Genomic DNA, 14,146 nt, shown 5'->3' with positions numbered 1-14,146 from the left:
GGAGGAGCGGCGGCTTCCTGTCCAGCGCGCTCCCGGGTCCCCTGGCAAGGGCGCGTCTGGTGAGTGCGAAGGGCTTTGGGGGGGGGGGGGGAGGAAGAGGGGCGCCGGGGGAGGGGGAGGACGGGGAAGGGAGGGGAGGGGAGGGGAGGGAGGCAGCTCTGGGACATAATAAAACAAATGACAGAACTTGCCCATAGAGAAACATAGGATAGCACTTGCCCTATGGATCCCTATGGGCAGGTATGGTTCCCCTATGGGCAAGTGCCGTCCTATCCATATGGGCAAGTATGGTTTCCCTATGGGCAAGTGCCGTCCTGTGTTTCCCTATGGGCAATTACTGTCCTGTGGATCCCTATGGGCAAGTATGGTTTTCGTATGGATAAGTTCTGTCCTATGTTTCCCTATGGGTAAGTTCTGTCCTATGGATCCCTATGGGTAGGCATGGTTTCTCTATGGATCCTTATGGGCAAGTATGGTTTCCCTATGGGCAAGTGCCGTCCTGTGTTTCCCTATGGGCAATTACTGTCCTGTGGATCCCTATGGGCAAGTATGGTTTTCGTATGGATAAGTTCTGTCCTATGTTTCCCTATGGGTAAGTTCTGTCCTATGGATCCCTATGGGTAGGCATGGTTTCTCTATGGATCCTTATGGGCAAGTATGGTTTCCCTATGGACAAGTGCCGTCTTATGTTTCCCTATGGGCAAATTCTGTCCTATGGATCCCTATGGGCAAGTGCTTTCCTATGGATCCCTATGGATAAGTTCTGTCCTATGTTTCCCTATGGGCAAACACTGTCCTATGTTTCTCTATCGGCAAGTATGGTTTTCCTATGGGGAGCTATATTTTCCCTATGGGCAAGTATTATCATAGAATAGAATCATAGAATAGTAGAGTTGGAAGACGCCTACAAGGCCATCGAGTCCAACCCCCTGCTCACTGCAGGAATCCACCCTAAAGCATCCCTGACAGATGCTTGTCCAGCTGCCTCTTGAAGGCCTCTAGTGTGGGAGAAGAGCCCACAACCTCCCTAGGTCACTGATTCCATTGTCATACTGCTCTAACAGTCAGGAAGTTTTTCCTAATGTCCAGCTGGAATCTGGCTTCCTTTAACTTGAGCCCGTTATTCCGTGTCCTGCACTCTGGGAGGATCGAGAAGAGATCCTGGCCCTCCTCTGTGTGACAACCTTTTAAGTATTTGAAGAGTGCTCTCATGTCTCCCCTCCATCTTCTCTTCTCTAGGCTAAACATGCCCAGTTCTTTCAGTCTCTCTTCATAGGGACTGATCCTATGTTTCCCTATGGGCAAGTACTGTCATATGGTTTCTTATGTCTCAGCAGCTCTTGATTAGGAAAGGGGAGCGGCGAAGGAGGCGGCATTAGGCTATCAATAGCTACTAGCCCTCATGACTATGTGCTACCTCCAGTATCCGCGGCAGTAAGCCTATAGGCACCAGTTGCTGGGGAACATGGGTGGGAGGGTGCTGTTGCACCTTGTCCTGCTTGTGGGTCCCTGGTCGACAGCTGCTTGGCCACTGTGTGAACAGAGTGCTGGACCAGATGGATCCTCGGTCTGATCCAGCCGGGCTCTTCTTAGGTTCTTAGATTTGCTTCTCCACCCCTAGATTTAGCCCTCAGGGGAGGTGTGATCCGTGCCAAATGCCTTCCCAGTGAGGAGTTGTAATGCACGACAACGGGCCGTAACTCAGTGGTAGAGCACCTGCTTTGTTTGCATGCAAGAGGTCCATTCCCGACAATTCCTGCTAGAACTGGGGACCCCTGGTCTGAAAGCCCCTGCCCGTCTGTGTTGACAATACTGGGCTCAGTATAAAAACTAGGGTTCCTGAGAGAGGTGGTCTCCCACATATATACTTCCAATAAAAGCAGCTTCCTGTGTTCCTATTTAATTCGGCCTTCTTTCAGAACCATGAGGACTGGAATCTTACTTTATGTTTAGGTGCTCTTGGATCCAGAACTGTCACTTGAGGCACAGGTGAACTCAGTGGCAAAGAGCACCTTTTATCAGCTTAGGTTGATATACCAATTACGCCCTTATCTGGACAGAGATAGCCTAGCTACAGTTATCCATGCTCTGATAACCTCTCATTTGGATTACTGCAATGCGTTATACATGGGGCTGCCTTTGAAAAACGGTCCGGAAGCTTCAGCTGGTACAAAACAGGGCAGCCCGTTTACGAACAGGGACTGGCCGGCGAGATCACATTACGCCAGTCCTTTTACAACTTCATTGGCTGCCAGTCCAGGTCCGGGCCCGATTCAAAGTGCTGGTATTGACATTTAAAGCCCTAAATGGTTTGGGGCCAGGTTATTTGAAGGAACGCCTCCTCCCATATGTGCCTGCCCGGACCTTAAGATCATCTACAGGGGCCCTTCTCCGTGAGCCCCTGCCAAAGGAAGTGAGGCAGGTGGCTACTAGGAGGAGGGCTTTCTCCGCTGTGGCACCCCGGTTGTGGAATGAGCTCCCCAGAGAGGTCCGCCTGGCGCCTACACTGTACTGCTTTCGTCGCCAGCTGAAGACCTTTTTATTCTCTCAGTATTTTAACACTTAATTTTAACATAAATTTAAATGTTACTGTTTTAACTCTACTTTTAAATCTTATATCAATTTTGCTGCGTGGTTCTCATCCTGGTTGTGCTTTTTATACTGTATTTTGTATTTGTGCTTTTAACCTGTTGGTTGTTTTATTATGGTTTTAATTTTTGTGAACCGTCCAGAGAGCTTCGGCTATTGGGTGGTATAAAAATGCAATAAATAAATAGGTGGGAGAACTGTGGCTCAGTGGGTGAGCCCCTGCTTTGCATACAGAAGGTCGCAGGTTCAATCCCTGGCTTCCCCAGGTAGGTCTAGAAATCCCGCAGAGCTGCCTATAGTTTCCCACTGACTCTTAAAATATGTCTTCCTTTCCTGCAGGGAGAAGCCCCAGCTGACAACTAGAAGCATCTGCATTCGCTGATCAAATACCTTCCTGCCTCGACTTTTATGCTCTGGACTCATACGTCTCACGCTGAACCACAGCTTTGCTTCGTGGGCACCTTCACTGCTTCTCCTGCCTGAGCAGTCCTTGCCTTAAGAGAGGAAACTGTCAAGCGGAGGGCAGAGGGGGAGAAGGTGTCTTTCAGTAATCCAGGAAGCCACCATGGAGTACAAAGTGAAGATGGAGGAGCTAGACTCCTCTGGGCCTGAAGCAGGAAGAAGCCCTGACGCTCTTCAGGGTGGGAGGAGTGGAGCATTCTGGGAAAGAACAGTGCAGAAGAACCTGGCCAAGGGCATGGGCAGCTGGGATGTAGAGCGCCAGCTCTTCAGGGGGCTCCGTTACCAGGAAGCCAAGGGCCCCCGAGAGGTTTGCAGCCGACTCCACAAACTCTGCCATCGGTGGCTCCAGCCAGAAAGGCGCACAAAATCTCAGATGCTGGACCTGGTGATTGTGGAGCAGTTCCTGGCTGTCCTGCCTCCGGAGATGGAGAGCTGGGTGAGAGAGTGTGGAGCGGAGACCAGTTCCCAGGCAGTGGCCCTGGCAGAAGGTTTCCTCTTGAGCCAGGCAGAGGACAAGAAGCAGGAAGAAGAGCAGGTGAGAGCATTTGGTCCTGGTAGTTCCAAGGGGCGGATAACAGGCTTTTCTACACGAGGCATGTATCGTGCGCTCGTCATTTCCTACGCACGGTTGACGTGACATTCCAGTTTCACTTCTGTATCTGAAGAGCACTCTTGGCAAATTTTTGTAGAGCAGAGAAACTGCGGTATTTCATTGTAAAAGTGAAAGTGACTGCTTTTGTCACTTGGGTATTCGTGCCATTCTGCTATACGTCAGTGCCATCTAGAGGTTAGGTAGCGGAAAAGCGGGAAAGAAAACATTCCTCGTGCTCGGCTCTCAATTCTGTGTCGAAAATGCAAGTAGATTAATCTAGGGTGACCCTATGAAAAGGAGGACAGGGCTCCTGTATCTTTAACAGTAATATAGAAAAGGGAATTTCAGCAGGTGTCAATTGAAGAGGGTGAAATTCTCTCTTCATCAACACAGTTAAAGCTGCAGAAGCCCTGCCCTCTTTTGTATCTGGCCACTCTACTGTAGCTAGTGTAGCTTTAACTGTTGTGATGAAGAGGGCATTTCACCCACTTCATTTCACACCTGCTGCAATTCCCTTTTCTACATTACTGTTAAAGATACAGGAGCCCTGTCCTCCTTTTCATATGGTCGCCCTAATTAACAGCCTCGTGTAGAAAAGCTCAATGTGATCGATCACATCCTGAAAACCTCGGCACTTGTCTGAGTTTTGTCCCTCGTGCCCCAGCCTTTGGCTTCTCCCTCCCTTTTCCTACCCTGATGCTTCTTCCCTTTCCTTGCCTGAGATCCTTGCTGCCATTTCAGGTGGAGGGGAAGACAGAAAGTCCCGCCGATTTCCTCCCAAAAGAGGCGGCTCTGGTGGGATCCGCACAGAAGTGGACCGTGCAGGAGGAGGACGGAGGGGCCGCCTTCCCGGGTGAGGATGAACAGGCCTGCATTTCTCCCGAGTTTGCCGACCGCTGTTATAATTCCCACAACCTTGTGGTGGAGAAAGGCTCCTTTCTGGGCCTCTCCCCTAGTTTCAGAATGAATTCATCCACAACACTTTAAGTTGCGCCGGGGTCAAGGACAGGCCTGGTCGGGCACCTGCCGAGGGCCCGCACCACAGCAGTGGCTCACTGACAAGAGTCGCTCCGGCTCTTCGCCATGGCAACCTGTCTCTTCACCTGCCTCTTGCTCTGGCCTAGACAAGGCCAGAGCAAGGCCTTGTCTAGGCCTTGCTCTAGGAGGAGGAGGAGCAGCAGCAGCAGACACTGCGGCCATTTTGCTCCCTGGCAATCTGCCTGGCAAGCAAAATGAAAACAAACTGTGGCAAACCAAGAACCCCCCAAATGGCTGGTGATTTGGGGGGAAAGGGGATCCTGGTCCTCTGGTGAACTCCAGACGGCCAAATTGGGACCCCGGGCACCTCTGTTGTGTAGAAGGTTCAGGTGATATCGAGCAAGGGAAGGTGTGGTATAAGTGACCATATAAAGAAATTAAAAATGTGGGAAGAAGCTCTCTCTGAAACCTGCATTTCCCCAGCCATTTAGGGCTTTGATACTAAGGACTAGTGCCTTGAACTAGCCCAGGCAGCTAACGGGATCAAACATCCGTGCACTTCTGAAAACAACAGAATGAAATTTAATAGGGATAAATGCCAAGTTCTACATTTAGGAAATAGAAACCAAAGGCACAGTTACAAGATGGGGGATACTTGGCTCAGCAATACTACAAACGAGAAGGATCTTGGAATTGTTGTAGATTGCAAGCTGAATATGAGCCAACAGTGCGATATGGCTGCAAGAAAGGCCAATGCTAGTTTGGGCTGCATTAATAGAAGTATAGCTTCCAAATCACGTGAGGTACTGGTTCCTCTCTATTCGGCCCTGGTTAGGCCTCATCTAGAGTATTGCGTCCAGTTCTGGGCTCCACAATACAAGAAGGACGCAGACAAGCTGGAGCGTGTTCAGAGGAGGGCAACCAGGATGATCAGGGGTCAGGAAACAAAGCCCTATGAAGAGAGACTGACGGAACTGGGCATGTTTAGCGTGGAGAAGAGAAGATTGAGGAGAGACACGATAGCACTCTTCAAATACTTGAAAGGTTGTCACACAGAGGAGGGCCAGGATCTCTTCTCGATCCTCCCAGAGTGCAGGACACGGAATAACGGGCTCAAGTTAAAGGAAGCCAGATTCCAGCTGGACATCAGGAAAAACTTCCTGACTGTTAGAGCAGTACAACACTGGAACCAGTTACCTAGGGAGGTTGTGGGCTCTCCCACACTAGAGGCATTCAAGAGGCAGCTGGACAAGCATCTGTCGGGGATGCTTTAGGGTGGATTCCTGCACTGAGCAGGGGGTTGGACTCGATGGCCTTGTAGGCCCCTTCCAACTCTGCTATTCTATGATTCTTTGTCTCCCTCTCAGGTGGTGAAACGGCTCTGATGCTTCATCCCAAGCTTTCTCCTCTTTGTGAAGGAGGAGAAACGGTGGCTGGACAGTCACCTGATCAGGTAGGAGAAGAAGAATTGTGGGGATGGTGTGGAAGTCGCCTGAACACCTGGGTCTCCTGTGCATCTCCCTGGGCTTGAAAAGGTCTGACCCTTTCCTTCGGGACCTGTCAAAAGGTGCTCACAAGGAAGGCTTTGAAAGTAACTGATGAAGCTTTGATCACTGTCTCCACCTCACTTTTACTAAATGATTGGACTGGTAAATTATCTGTGAGGAGGAATATTCTTCTTATACGATCATAGAACTGTGGTTTTGGAAGGGACCACAAGGATTATCTAGTCCAACCCTCTGCGATGTCCAGGAAAACCAATTAAACCATCTGTAACAGGTGGCTGTCCAGCCTCTTCTTAAAAACCTCCAGAGATGGAGAACCCAAAACTTCTGTAGGTAGACCGTTCCACTGTTGTACAGATCTTACTCTCAGGAAGTTTTTCCTTATATTTAATCAGAATCTAGGTAGCTGTAAGGTCAGTCCCTTGAAGCTGATGGGTGGGAGATCCAGGACAAATAAAAAGGAAGTTCTTCTTCACACAGCGCAGAGTTAAATGATGGAACTCACTACCACAGGATGTGGTGACGGCCACCAATCTGGATGGCTTTAAAAGGGGGTTGGATAAATTCTTGGAGGCAAAGGCTATCAATGGCTACTAGCCCTGATGGTTGTGTGTTCTCTCCAGTATCCGAGGCAGTAAGCCTTGTGCACCAGTTGCTGGGGAACATGGGTGGGAGGGTGCTGTTGCACCATGTCCTGCCTTGTTGGTCCCTGGCCGATGGCTGGTTGGCCACTGTGTGAACAGAGTGCTGGACTAGATGGACCCTTGGTCTGATCCAGCATGGAACTTCTTATGTTCTTATATATATATCGATTATTTTGGGTCCTAATTTCTGTAGCGATTGAAAAAAGTTCTTGACCATCTTCTCTGTGGCACCCTTTGATGTACCTGAACACTGCTAACATGTCTCCCAAGTTCCTTCAGCCTGTCCTCACAGGGCCTGTCCTCAAATCCCGGTATCGTCTACAAGTTCAACCGCAGCTTTTAAAGCTCAACTAAAAACTTTTCTTTTTCCTAAAGCTTTTAACACTTGATGTTGTGCAGACTTCTACTGTTACTTTCTACTGTTAGTTTTACCCTACCCTGTGCCTCCTTACCCTACCCTGTACCTGTTTGCATTCTCTTCCCCTCCTTATTGTTTTACTATGATTTTATTAGATTGTAAGCCTATGCGGCAGGGTCTTGCTATTTACTGTTTTACTCTGTACAGCACCATGTACATTGATGGTGCTATATAAATTAATAATAATAATAATAATAATAATAATAATAATAATAATAATAATAATGTTGCCCTCCTCTGAACCTGTTCCAACCTGTCAATGCCCTTCTGGAAATGTGGTGCCCAGAATCGTACACAATACTCCAGGTGTGGTCTCACTAATGCCAATTAGAGAGGAATAAGGACTTTGCTCATCTTTGATACAATGATTCTTCTAAAGGTTGTCACACAGAGGAGGGCCAGGATCTCTTCTCGATCCTCCCAGAGTGCAGGACACGGAATAACGGGCTCAAGTTAAAGGAAGCCAGATTCCGGCTGGACATCAGGAAAAACGTCCTGACTGTTAGAGCAGTACGACAATGGAACCAGTTACCTAGGGAGGTTGTGGGCTCTCCCACACTAGAGGCAGCTGGACAACCACCTGTCAGGGATGCTTTAGGGTGGATTCCTGCATTGAGCAGGGGGTTGGACTCCATGGCCTTTAGGTCCCTTCCAACTCTGCTATTCTATGATTCTCTGATGTAATGCTCCAATGTAATAATGCCCCCTCCTCCTCCTCCTCCTCCTCCTCCTCCTTCCTCCTCCTCTTCCTCCTCTTCTTCTTCTTCCTCCTCTTCCTCCTCTTCTTCCTCTACTTTTTCTTTTTCTTCTTCATCCTCTTCATCCTCCTCCTCTTCTTCCTCCTCCTCCTCCTCCTCTTCTCCCTCCTCCTCCTCCTCCTCCCTCCTCCTCCTCCTCCTTTTTCTTTTTCTTCTTCATCCTCTTCGTCCTCCTCCTCCTCCTCCCTCCTCCTCCTCCTCCTCTTCTTTTTCTTTTTCTTCTTCTTCTTCCTCCTCCTCCTCCTCCTCCTCCCCTTCTTCCTCCTCCTCCTCTTCTTTTTCTTTTTCTTCTTCCTCCTCTTCCTCCTCCTCTTCTTCCAGGGTCTGGTTACTTTTGAGGAGGTGGCTGTGCATTTCACAGAGGAGGAATTGATACTGCTGGATCCAGGCCACAGGGCTCTGCACAGGGAAGTCATGGAAGAGAATTACGGAAATCTGGCCTGTCTGGGTAAGCTTCTCTCCGTGCCACAATGATAGATCCTGGAAGCAGGAATTGCTGCCATTTTTTTTGTCTGTACCAAATCCCTCAAGAGACATTATGGAGGTCATCAGTGGCTGGTCCACGGTCCTTTATTTATTCGTAATGTTTATTAGACATGATTCTGTGTACAGTTCTGGTCACTGCACCTAAAAAAAAGGTTGTTGTATAGTTGAAAAAAGGACAGAAAAGGGCATTTAAAATGATCAAGGGGCTGGAGCATCTCCCCTATGAGGGAAGGTTACATCAGGTGGGATTGTTTAGCTTGGAAAAAAGGAGGCTGAGGGGAGACCTGATAGAGGGGTACAAAATTATGTATAGTGTGGAGAAAGTAGATAGGGAGACGCTTTTCTCCCTCTCCCTTAATCCTAGAACCCAAAAGGGTCACCCCATGAAGATTCAGGACAGATCAAAGGAAGGACTTCTTCACACAGCACAGAATTAAGCTATGGAACTCACTACTACAAGATGTAGTGATGGCCACCAATTTGGAATGGCTTTAAAAGGGGGTTGGACAAATTTCTGGAAGAGAAGGCCATCAATGGCTACTAGCCCTGATGGCTATGAGCTACCTCCAGTATCCCAGGCAGTAAGCCTGTGTGCACCAGTTGCTGGGGAAAATGGGTGGGAGGGTGCTGTTGCACTCATGTCCTGCTTGCGGGTTTCCAGTGGACAGCTGTTTGGCCCCTGTGTGAACAGAGTGCTGGACTAGATGGACCCTTGGTCTGGTCAAGCACGACTCTTCTTATGTTTTTGTAAACCGCCCAGAGAGCTTCGGCTATGGGGCGGTATATAAATGTAATAAATAAATAAAAAATATTCTCATAGCCTGTGTCCAAACCGTTGGCGAAATAATCTACACAATACCAAACATTATGGAACAACTCAACATACGAAACCGCTGTTGGTGCTTCTGGCCTGGTAATGCCTGCGCCAGCCTTCCCCAAACTGATGCCCTCCGTGCGTTTTGGACTACGATGTTAGCAGAGGTGCCTCCATTTTTAAAAAGGAAACTGTGAAGTAGCCCAAAATGTCATGCATGCGAGAATATCTCCTTGAGTGCATCCTTGCATCTGTCTTATCTAACATAAACAAGAGCTTCGGCTCCAGTCCTCCTGTGTCAAAGTTAACTTTCTGTAACTTACTGTAAGGCAAAGGGATTGTTTATAGAACAATGAGAATTGTTTAGCTATGCCCCAGTGTTCTGTTCTGATTGGTTTATGCTGCTACTGGGCCCTGCCCCTTGCAGGCTCAAATGCTGTGCTGAATTCCCAATGTCTTTGTCTGATTGCTCCCTTTGAAGAGACCAGGCCTTGATTACTAATCAATAAAGCGCTTTTGAACCCTCTGTCGCTGGAATGGTGGAGTCGTGCTTAAGGGCTGTTTGGATTTCGTCCTTGGGTGAAAGAACATTGATCTAACAACGACTCCTAGCATTCCTGACCATTGGCCGTGCTTACTGGTGCTGAAGTCCAAAGCATGTGGAGGGCCACAGGTTGGGGAAGGGTGGTCTACTCCGACTAGCACCGGTCCTGCAAGGTCTCGGCTGAAGGACTTCCCACCTGCTGTTTCGCCCCCTTCAATTGTCGATGCTAGAGGTCAAATCTGGGACTTGATGCATGTCAAGCATCCAAATACATTGCACGAGGGGTGGGCGGAAAGTAGATCTCCACCAAGAGTTTTGAACTTCAACTCCCAGCATTCCGAACATTTGCTATGCTGGCAGGGGCTTCTGGGAGTTGAGGTCCAAAATATCTGGAGATCTACCTTCTGCCCAGCCCTGCAATACATTACACTGGCTGCCAGTTGAATGCCAGCCAGGAGCCATTTAGTGCATGACCGGAACTCTTTTCTGTTCTATTATTCTCACAGCAGTTAATTGGGTTTTTCCCTGAATGGAGGATCCATTTCTCCCTCATCAGATTCTTTCTTTATTCCTGCAGGTGAAAGGAGGGATAACAATAAAGAAAAGGTTGAATGGCAGAGGAGGAAAACTGAAGCAAAGAAGTGGGTGAAGACATCCATTTGTTCTGAAGAGGCAGACTTTCATGAGACCCTGGGCCAACAAGAACGTTGCAAAGAAAACGAGAGAAAGAAGACCCCCCTGTCTGCAAAAATCTTGACTAATAAAACAAGGCTTAGCATACCAAAGAGAATTCAGGATGAGCTGAAGCCATATAAATGCTCAGCATGCGGAAAAAGCTTCTGGTGGAGTTCCCACCTTTGCGCACATCAAAGAATCCACACAGGGGAGAAACCTTATGGATGTTTCATATGCGGAAAGAGCTTCAGTATGATTGGTAACCTGACGCAACATCAAATAATCCATACAGGAGAGAGACCTTATAAATGTTCCACATGTGGCAAGAGCTTCAGTAAGATTGGCAACCTTACACAACATCAGATAATTCATACAGGGGAGAAGCCTTACACATGCTCGGTGTGTAGAAAGAGTTTCAGTAACGTCGGTAACCTTACCCAACATCAAATAATTCACACAGGGGAAAAACCATACAAATGCTCATTGTGTGGAAAGAGCTTCAGTCACCGCACACACCTTTGCTCCCATCAAAGGACTCACACAGGAGAGAAACCATATAAATGCTCCACGTGTGGCAAAAACTTCAGTATGGTTGGTAACCTTACACAACATCAAATAATCCACACAGGGGAGAAGCCGTATCAGTGTTCCACGTGTGGAAAAAGCTTCAGTAGGATTAGTAACCTGACACAACATCAAATAATCCACACGGAGGAGAAACCCTATAAATGCCCCACATGCGGAAAAAGTTTCAATCGTAGCACAAACCTTACTTACCATCAAAGAATCCACACAAGGGACAACGCCGTGAATCCCAGAAACGCTGAATGTGTGGAACGAAACACTGATAGAAATCGTATCTTCATATCAAACGAAGCTCAGAAGATAAAGAATACAGCCAATACAGCTTATTTATCTTGTAATAATACAAGTTAAATAATAGACATAATAATACAGCTCAGAAAATAAATAACAATACATCTGACAGGTATAGTTTCACGTGCTCTCTGCTTCCCCCATGAGGAAGAATCTCTACAAGTTGCATTGCAGACAGTTTTTTTCCTTTCGGATGAGAAGCCTCGGAAATGGGTTTTTTTGTGACACCTGGTAATTGAAAAATGATTTATTCTGCTTTTATAGATTATCTGCGTGTGGTGTATTTTAATGTACTAGTTACAGTATGTTTTTAATGTTTTTAATAATGATGTTTTCAGGAGACGCCAAAAGGAATACAAAGTTGGCACCTGCCTGACCTCCAGAGGCAGGGAATTCCATAGGAGGGGGGCCACCACGCTGAAGGCTCTTCCCTTGGTGGACTCCAATCCGAGGATGGGTCTATGTGGAACCACCAGGAGCAGGCCCTCGGATTACCTTAGGGACCGGGCAGGTTGGTAGGGGAGAAGGCGCTCTCTCAGGTATCCTGGTCCCAAGTTGTTAAGGGCTTTGTAAAGTTCCCAGATTTCAGGGGAAACCTCGGCTCGCAAATGCAAACTGAGTTATGGGACCCATGGAAATCCAGGAAACACCCCCCCCCCAAAAAAAGGGATGGATTTCTTGGCAGTAGACATATCTAGAATCATAGAATAGTAGAGTTGGAAGGGGCCTATAAGGCCATCGAGTCCAACCCCAGCTGCAAGACTGCGAAACCTACACAAGTGAAACTTGGCATGCATATTAAGGGGACCCTAGGGGCGTGCCCCTTTGGATTATTTTGGTTTTTTAAAATGTGCTCATTCTAATGATTTTAAGTGTCTGCGTGATTAAAACCTGCAATAGCATCTTCAGTCACTAGGTGGCAGACTCCCCTAAGTAGCTCATAGCTTTGCATGTGCTACACATTGAAGCCAGGGAAGATTAGCAGGCTGAGGGACAGAGTTATAGGCAGAGCCAGCTTTATCGTGAAGCCGGAAGAAGCTCCCCCATGAGCAGGAAGAGCAGCGAAGCGTGCCCCTCCCCCTTCGCACCTCCATTCCCTCCCTCCAAGCTGAAGGAGCCAGCCTGTGGGCCTGTGCCGTTGCTGCCTTCTCGAAACTCGGCTGCTTTGGGGAGACTGGGGTGGGAATTTCATCCGGTGTCATTTGTATGCCTGCAGCACCTGGCGAAATTCCCTCTTCATCACAACAGTTAAAGCTGCAGGAGCCCTGCCATTCCTTCCATATGGACGCCCCAGCTTAAATGATGCAGGAGAGATGTTGTAGAGGTGTGAAAGTTCAGAGGAGGGCCACGAGGATGATCAGGGGTCTGCAAATGCTATTTTGGGCTGCATAAATAGAAGTATAGCTTCCAAATCGTGTGAGGTCCTGGTTCCTCTCTATTCGGCCCTGGTTAGGCCTCATCTAGAGTATCGTGTCCAGTTCTGGGCTCCACACTTCAAAAAGGACACAGACAAGCTGGAGCGTGTTCAGAGGAGGGCAACCAGGATGATCAGGGGTCTGGAAACAAAGCCCTATGAAGAGCGACTGAAAGAACTGGGCATGTTTAGCCTGCAGAAGAGAAGATTGAGGGGAGATATGAGAGCACTTAAAAGGTTAAAAGGTTGTCCCTTAAAAGGACAAAAGGTTGTCCCACAGAGGAGGGCCAGGATCTCTTCTCGATCCTCCCAAAGTGCAGGACACGGAATAACGGGCTCAAGTTAAAGGAAGCCAGATTCCAGCTGGACATCAGGAAAAACTTCCTGATTGTTAGAGCAGTACGACAATGGAACCAGTTACCTAGGGAGGTTGTGGGCTCTCCCACACTAGAGGCCTTCAAGAGGCAGCTGGACAAGCATCTGTCAGGGATGCTTTAAGGTGGATTCCTGCATTGAGGAGGGGGTTGGACTCGATGGCCTTATAGGCCCCTTCCAACTCTACTATTCTGTGAAACAAAGCCCTATGAGAAGAGACTGAAAGAAGTGGGCCTGTTTAGCCTGGAGAAGAGAAGATTGAAGGGAGACATGAGAGCACTCTTCAAATATTTGAAAGGCTGTCACATAGAGGAGGGCCAGGATCTCTTCTCAGTCATCCCAGAGTCCCAGACATAGAATCATGGGCTCAAGTGACAGGAAGCCAGATTCCAGCTGGACGTCAGGAAAAGCTCCCTAACTGTTAGAGCAGTACAACAGTTGAACCAATGACCTAGGGAGGTGGTGGGCTCTTCTCCCACAGTAGAGGCCTTCAAGAGGCAGCTGGACAGCCCTCTTTCAGCCCTCTTTAAGGTGGATTCCTGCATTGAGCAGGGGGTTGGACTTGATGACCTTACAGGCCCCTTCCAACTTTACTATTCTAAATTAAATGCATTTTCCCCATTTCTTTGGGGTGGGGGCAGAAAGTTTGACAAAAATGGGGCCAGGCCCTGATGCTACTTCCGTTGATTGACTGTGAACCTCTTCCCTCGGACCTCACTGCTAAGATTTCCGTGCGATTTGCTGAAATAGGGAGAAACCCAACTGGTGAGGTGTGAATATGCCATCACTTCCTTTAAAAAGGGGGTGAGTGGAATAGCTGAAGCCGAGTTTGGGATGGGATAAAGCCTGGGTGGGAGGAATGTTCAACTCTTTGTCCTTTAATTTTCATCTGGTCTTGGTTGCTGGTTTATGATGAAAAGGGCCGTACTCTGGAGTAAATAGCTAGGCCAGGTAGTTTATTGTTTTAGCTGTGTTGGTTTTCCAAACAAGGGATTGGTTCTTGGGTTTCCTGTATC

The 14,146-nt window shown here is 48.1% G+C and overlaps 1 protein-coding gene across 2 annotated transcripts; it reads left to right on the top strand.

Annotated features, from left to right (window-relative positions):
* Positions 1–9: 9 nt before the first annotated feature.
* LOC134396199 (zinc finger protein 436-like) lies at positions 10–12,788 on the top strand. Of its 2 annotated transcripts, none has more exons than XM_063122609.1 (6): positions 10–59; positions 2,929–3,586; positions 4,385–4,496; positions 5,989–6,074; positions 8,289–8,394; positions 10,368–12,788. In XM_063122609.1, the coding sequence occupies exons 2-6, from the start codon at positions 3,155–3,157 to the stop codon at positions 11,399–11,401; spliced, it is 1,770 nt and encodes a 589-aa protein (XP_062978679.1). In that variant the 5' UTR covers positions 10–59; positions 2,929–3,154; the 3' UTR covers positions 11,402–12,788. The 2 variants fall into 2 exon arrangements, with proteins under 2 accessions (XP_062978679.1, XP_062978678.1); XM_063122608.1 differs by having other exon boundaries at positions 8,268–8,394.
* The last annotated feature ends 1,358 nt before the right edge of the window (positions 12,789–14,146 follow it).

Source organism: Elgaria multicarinata, chromosome 3 (assembly GCF_023053635.1).
Source record: "Elgaria multicarinata webbii isolate HBS135686 ecotype San Diego chromosome 3, rElgMul1.1.pri, whole genome shotgun sequence".
NCBI lineage: Eukaryota > Metazoa > Chordata > Lepidosauria > Squamata > Anguidae > Elgaria > Elgaria multicarinata.
This window is presented reverse-complemented; position numbering and strand designations above follow the sequence as displayed.

Excerpts from the sequence above, each read along its gene's own strand:
- LOC134396199 (XM_063122608.1), top strand. The coding sequence starts at position 3,155 with ATGGAGTACAAAGTGAAGATGGAGGAGCTAGACTCCTCTGGGCCTGAA. Across the intron at positions 3,587-4,384 it reads AGAAGCAGGAAGAAGAGCAG|GTGGAGGGGAAGACAGAAAG; the intron begins GTGAGAGCATTT and ends CTGCCATTTCAG. Across the intron at positions 8,395-10,367 it reads CGGAAATCTGGCCTGTCTGG|GTGAAAGGAGGGATAACAAT; the intron begins GTAAGCTTCTCT and ends TTATTCCTGCAG.